We start from the raw sequence: 7,234 nt of genomic DNA on the forward strand, positions 1-7,234 counted from the left end.
AGCATATAAAAGCTGAGTAATTGTTTTCCTAATTTATAAATTCTTCTGGCATGCTGATTTCAGACCTAATTCCTTGTAAAATGCCCTTTGTCACTTTCATGTCTGAAGCCATCTTACTCGAATTACTTCCTCTTTGGTGACATCAGTGAGCCTCTATTTTTAATCACAATATTCATCTCTCCCCACGTTTTAAATTTTAATGCCAGTTTCCATCATTATATATTTACCACTCAATTTTTCCCTACACATATTTGTACACATATATGCCCCATATTTTTTTCCTTTCCTCAATACCTTTTGGAAAGGGTTTTTTTTTTTTTCCAATTCAGAACCTTGGTTGACATATAGCAGAAAAGAAGAAGAAAAGGACAGAGACTGCAGGCAGACACGTGAGAGAAAATAGTACTGGAAAGCAGAACCCAGGACTCCGTTTCTTATATAAAGCAGCACATTACACAGGGTACCTCAACTTCAGTGCTACTGCAATTTTGAGCAGGATAATTCTTTGTTGTGGCGGGCTATCCTCCATGTTTCAGGACGATCAGCAGCATCACTGACCTCTACCCACTAGGTGCCAGTAGCAACCCCCCGCCCCAGCTCTGCAGCCAAAAATGCTGCCAGCTATCGCCAAGTGTGCTCAGGGCGCAAACTCAGCCACAGGGGAGAACCACTAGCCTATAGAGACCAACCTAGCAGCGGTTCAACAATGCAAGAAAACGATTTGCTAAAATGGCAAAGTAAGAAATACAGAAGTATTATGTTTATATGCCAACTCCCATCTGTTTGTAGGATGCTTGCCATGGTCTCCCCATGCCTGCCTCCTCTGAATATCTGCCCCGCTGCATGTTTCACTCTAAGGCATCGTCCCCCACCCCCACTCCCAGACACCGGAGAGATCTCTCTAAAACACGTCTGATCATGTCACACCCTCGTGCTAAAAAATCACCAGTTTCCCCCATTCTCTACCACAGGGTTTCTCCACCTGGGCACTCCCAACACTGAGGGCCAGAGAATTCTTTGCTGTGGAGCTGCCCTGTACATTGTAGAACAATCAGCAGCATCTCTGGCTTCTCCCTGACTAGAAGCCAGTGGTACCTCCTCCAGTAGTAAACAGAATAATGTCCCACGGGAGATGTCCACGCCCTAGTCTCTGGAACCTGTGAATATGTTAGGTTACATGGCAAAGGGGAATTAAAGGTTGCTAATCGGGGCGCCTGGGTGGCTCCGTCGGTTAAGGGTCCGACTTCAGCTCAGGTCATGATCTCGCGGTTCGTGGGTTCGAGCCCCGCGTCTGGCTCTGTGGTGACAGCTCGGAGCCTGGAGACTGCTTCGGATTCTGTGTCTCCCTCTCTCTCTGCCCCTCCCCTGCTCGCACTCTGTCTCTGTCTCTCTCAAAGATAAATTTTTTTAAAAAGTTTAAAAAAAGTTTAAAAAAATAAATAAAAATAAAGGCTGCTCATCAACTGATCTTAAAATAATGAGATTAGCCTGGATTATCCAGGTGAACCCACTGCAACCACAACGGTCCTTAAGAGAGTCAGAGGGAGAAATGACCATGGAAGAGAGTCAAAGAGATACAACAAGGCTGGCTTTGAATATGGAAGACGGAGGCCACTGCAAAAGCAAAGGAAACAGACCCTAGAGCATTCAGAAAGAACACAGTCCTGCCAACAACATGACTTTAGCCCCGTGAGACCCATTTCAGACTTCTGACCTCCAGAACTATAAGGTAGTAAACTTATGTGGCTCTAAGCCACTAAGTCTGGGGTAATTTGTTCTGGCAGCAATAGGAAACTAATGTATCACCACCCCCAGCTGTGACAACCAAAACTGTCTTCAGACATTGCCAAATGTCCCCTGGGGACAGAGTCACCTCCAGGTCGAGAACCACCACTCCACAAAACGTTGAGCCCAAACTCCTGAGAGGTGCACAGTGGGCCTCTTCATAAGGAAGGCTACCCAAACTTTTGACTTCACGTACTTTGACCTCTCTGTAGATTTAATGACAAGAGGTGCTTTGGAGGGCGGGCCACACGCTTTGGCCCTCGTGCCATTTGCATCCATGCCCATAGCTAGTTATTATCCCCCAAATGTGTGTGTGGTTTCTGGTCTCATTAGGTTACTGTACAGACAGCCAGGTGGTCGCCACACACATTAATCCCCAGAGCTCCCAACCTCCTCCTCCAACAAATGCTGCACTCGAGCCCCTGTGAGCCCTCTTGGGTGGACACTCTGGCATCACCAACACCTCTGTGCCTTTGCATGTCCACTCCTTTCTCTTTCATCAAAGGACCACCTCCCTTCTTCTTCTAAATGCTAGGCATCCTTGAAGATCAAGTTCAAGTGCTCTCTGCACAGTGACGCCTTCCAAAATTCCCCAGAGCACAATGGCACATCACCCCCCACACCGCCCCGTCCCTCATTGTGCTGACCCTTCTGCACTGTACCTACTGGTCAACTCCTCTGTCCTCCTCACTAGACCGTGGGCTCCTTAAGCGCCAACACCATTTGGCAGCCTCCCTGCATTTCCGGTGCCTAGAGAAATCGTGTGCTCAAGACGTGCTTATGGCACAAATGAAGAAAAGAAGTCATGGATAGAGAGAGATCATTTTACTTCTGGATTATCAAAGCTGGCAAACTCCAAGTCAGCAATGAGCATAATCCCGGCTCTGATCCATGAGAATTAGGAGAATTCCAGGGTTGGAAGGAGACCTTACTCCTTTGTCTGAGAGCAGAATCAGGGACAGAGTTTGACCTCTAAGAATACAAGTTGAGAAGCGTTATGCCAACTGTGCGTCACGACGCACGGTTTATCCCTTTGTTTACTCAGTAGGCACTCTACCTCACACGCCCATGAATCCGATTTTGTTTAAGCGATCCTGAAACACATAGTAAGGAAATATTAATAGAGTTGTAACTGACTTTGTTTAATACCTCCTGCTTTTAGGCCATAAAATGGTCATTTGGGAGCTGTGAGTGAGTACAAGGCATAGAGCTGCAGGCATTTATGAGAGTCTTGGGAGCGGGGGGCCACTGTGTGAACAATTTAGTTGAAAACCAGAGAATCTGCTCAAAGAACTAAGCAGAAACAAATGTGATCCATCACTGGCTAAATCTGAACGAAGGTGAATTGTCAGGTTTGGCTATGGATTCAGGGGAAGAGAAACAGAATAGTTGAACAAACCATAAGACGCATGCATGACTCAAGAGAGATCCACCTGGTTTGGAATTGGACAAAAGCCCCAGGGAAACTTTGTGCCAGCTGAAACACTTCTGTGGGCACAGGCAGCTGGCTTGACGTGCTACATTCAACTCACGGGTGCAGTGGTTCTCAACTAGAGCGATTTTGGCCCCCAGGGAACATTCGGCAGTGTCTGTAGACACGTGTCATTGTCACACTGGTAAAGAAGAGTGCTCCTGGCATCTAGTGGGTAGAGGCCCAGGATGCTACTAAACATCCCACAATGCACAGGGCAGCCTCTCCCACAAAGAATCATTTGGCCACAACTGTGAATAGTGCCGAGGCTGAGAAACCCAGGGTAACCAGGAAAAGCACAAGAACCAAAATGCTCTTCTAGAGTCCACTTTAAGTAACCTTGCAAGATGTCCATTTGTTGGACTTTTGACATTATTGATACAGATTCTCTTTTAGGAGAAAGGATCCAGCTTGTTGGCAAGTGAGGACAAGCAGCGCTCAACTGGATGAATTTCCTTGGTTGTTTGAGAAGATTCCAGGGCATTAAACCTTTGAAAGGTAACCTAGGCCATTAAATTCCAGACCCAGGGGTTATGATAGGATATGTGGGCCTCTACTAAACAAAACCAGCCTTGAACCTTCATTCCACTCCTTGTCTGCCTCAAGAACAAAGAAATTACACACACACACACACACACACACACACACACACACACACACACATTTTATGAGAAAATGTTGCTTTTGCGCTAGATGGCTACATGCTAAGTTTTAACCATTGCAAAGAGGAAAATCATGGTAGATGACCTTGCAGACTGCCCAAATACTGCATAGAACAGTCAAAAGCCACCAGTATCACTGCAATTCAGATACTTGTCCATTGATTATGAGATTTCAGTGACTAAGAAGATAATTTCTAACCGGCCATGATCATCTACACTAGAATACCTTTGGGTCATAACAGCAGCAGCATCTGTGTATTCCAGGTATGTACAGTTGTTAAGAAAAGCAGAGACATTCTCAACGAGGCCGTTGGGTTTAAACGTGAACGTCGGTGGCTATCGAATCTAAGAACTTGGCTTGCCTTCGCATTTCTCCCTCCTCTCAGTTCACACAGATTATTCTGATAATGCATACTTCTTTTTTTTTTAATGTTTATTTATTTTTGAGACAGAGAGAGACAGAGCATGAACGGGGGAGGGTCAGAGAGAGAGGGAGACACAGAACCCGAAGCAGGCTCCAGGCTCTGAGCTGTCAGCACAGAGCCCGACGCGGGGCTTGAACCCACAGTCCGTGAGATCATGACCTGAGCCGAAGTCGGAAGCTCAACCGACTGAGCCACCCAGGCGCCCCTGCGTACTTCTGATATATAGTGCGAATTCAGCCCCTTCTAAAGACCAAGAGAAATTCAACATCCAGATTTCTCATACTCTTTCGAATGCTGAGTTTCCTGGTTTGGAGAGGATCTCTTGTTCTCTGGCTTGACTTTTCTCTCCACTGCCTATCTTCCTCAAGAAAATAGGCAGAACAGTCAGCAATGTTTGTTAGTTTTTGTAGTCCATACTCAACATCCAAACCCAACAGCAAGTTACCTTGACATCATAACTAATACTGTATTCATATATGATACTAATATTTCTGATTAATACTGCTGATTTTTCTCAGGCGGTCCATTAAAAGCCAAAATTTCATAGTTATCTCATGTTAACAGAGGGAGGTATGATCTTGGATGCTATTTTCAAACTGTTTTTCTTGGTTGTGTTCCCTTTATTTAGTCCAAATCTCTAGCAATTACATGGTATTTCATTTCATTTCTGTAATTCTAACCGCACTTTAAAATATTTAATTACAACTGATGGAATCTCCTTTTCCTTATGGAAACAGATCCAAGGCAAATCTATAGAATTTGTGAACTGAAAGAGACCAGAGTTGCTCATTTCTAAAACAACTACTATTTATTCTCTAAAAGCATGTTGCTTTCCAAGTACCCAGCAACCACAGTTTCCCAAGAACTCTGTTCTCCATTCTTCTTTCCAGACAGCAAACATTTCAAAGGTACCAAATAGCTCCCTCTGAGTTCCCTATTTATTAAGGATTCCTGATTCACATATATTTCACGAACTACTAGTTGTCCTTAGTGCAACTGGGGCATGTTTCCATGGTATTTCATAGCCTGAAGCAGAGATTCTTTTTCTCCTAGATTAAACTAGTACTCGCTAGCATAGTTTTCTGAAATTAGATCTTTAGGGAGAAGAAAAGATCCAAACTAGAGAATTCTAGTAGTTACTCCCTACACCACCCAAACACACACACCTCCACACATAATCAACAACACCGTCCAGAATGTTTCTGAATTCTCCGTAGAACAACCAGATGGCAGACATATTTCAAAATACATTACATCCGATCCTTACAAGAGCATAGGAATTAGATCATTTGAGTTCAGAAAAACACCCACATTGGATGAAGGGATAAGATGACCCTTGGAGATCGCCTGCAGCACAAACAGGAAAGCAGAACATCGTATCTCCCTCCAGTTCCCACCACTACTCCAAAGTGGAGCCAAGAAGTCCTAATAAGACACACATGGGTGGCCACTAGGGACGTCCCATTTCCAGGCATCATTTAATCGGCGAAAGAACAGCCACACGGTGGAAACCTCTCAGCGGGCCCCTGGCTCTGTAAGCGTTAACGGCATTAAACAACTGCCCAGGTGTCCAGCCTTGGGCCGTGAGAACGCGCAGCACCGGACCCTACCTACCTCGGACTTCCACACAACGTAGGGGTGGCTGTGGCTGTTGGGGGGGGACTGGAACTTTCTCTGCTGGAGCCACCTCCGGGGAGAAGCGAAGATGCCATTGGGGCCACCCCCCGAGGAGCAGAGGATGGCGCTGCGGCCACTGCCGGGCCCGGCCAGGACTGAGGGCAGGTCCCAGGCCATGCTCTTCTTGAGGCCGCCGCGACCCAGAGGGACCTCATAGTCAAAGTGGAAGCTGCCAGACGGCGACTTCTCCTGAGGGGTGCTGGGCGTGGAGTGGGATGAGCAGAGGGGTCTAGGGGGCGGGAGTCGGCTGGCCCGGGGGTGTGGGCCCCGAGGAGAGGACGCCGAGCGCGGGCTGAGACCCTCGGCCGGGGGCAGCGCGGAGCACAGGCGGCCCCCGGTGGCCCCCCGCGAGCTGCCCTCCACGCCCGCCTCGCCCCCACAGCCGCCGATCAGGGCCGGGTCCAAGCTGCGGGTCTGGCGCAGCTTCCTCTTGGAGAAGCCCTTGGCCGAGGCCGCGCCGCCCGAGGCCGGCGAGGAGCAGGAGAAGACACTGTGGAGTAGGCTCTGCGCGGACATCTCGGCGGGACTGTGCTTGAGGGCCACCCTCTTCCCGCTCTCGGGACGCTGGCGATTTGGAGCCGGGAAAGGAAGGGGACTCAGGCTAGGCTGACAGGCGGGGCTGGCCCGAGGCTCGCCGAGGGCTGGGGAGGGCAGTGCCCGGCTCACGCGCCGCCAGCGCGCTCCAAGTGCCCCAGCGGGTGCAGAAGCAGAAGATCCATCGCCAGCCTTCTAGGAAAAGAGGTCGGGTGGCCTCCTGCGGCCGCTAGGACCTTCCCCCCTGAGCCCGAGTCGCGAATGCGGGGAGGAAGAGAAGGAGGAAGGTCAGGCGCTCGCTGGAGTCCCAACTCCAGCCCACCAGCGCCACTCCCCCTTCCCAGCCGAGGCAGGAGAGGCCGCGCTGCTCCCGCTCGCTGGCTCCTCCGGACAGCCTCGAAGTCTCCAGCAAGCTCCTCCTCGCGCCCTAAGGACTGTCCCGAGGGCTGGGGAGGAGGCCTCCTGGGCGTGCGCCCAGGGCGCGTCCGTCGCGCTCCCCGCGCGCCGCGAGGGGGACTTCCTCCGGCTCCGGTGTTGGGCGCCCGAGCCGCGCCGGGGCTGCACCGCTGCTGTGTCCCGGGCCCTGAAGCTGCGCGGCTGGCCTCCACTTGGCTGTTGCGCCCACTCCTCCGACTGGCTAGGTGCAAGTGTGTCTCCAAACTCCAGGTTCCCGCGAGGTG

General features: G+C 49.7%; 1 protein-coding gene across 1 annotated transcript in view; it reads right to left on the bottom strand.

The window, feature by feature from the left end:
• ARHGAP6 (Rho GTPase activating protein 6) overlaps window positions 1-6,738 on the bottom strand; it is a 449,413-nt gene extending 442,675 nt beyond the window's left edge. The window contains exon 1 of the mRNA XM_015538744.2: window positions 5,958-6,738. Within this exon, the coding sequence (XP_015394230.2) occupies window positions 5,958-6,536 (579 nt within the window). The 5' untranslated portion in view covers window positions 6,537-6,738. The remainder of the gene's footprint in view (window positions 1-5,957) is intronic.
• Between the last annotated feature and the right edge of the window lie 496 nt (window positions 6,739-7,234).

Source organism: Panthera tigris, chromosome X (assembly GCF_018350195.1).
Source record: "Panthera tigris isolate Pti1 chromosome X, P.tigris_Pti1_mat1.1, whole genome shotgun sequence".
NCBI lineage: Eukaryota > Metazoa > Chordata > Mammalia > Carnivora > Felidae > Panthera > Panthera tigris.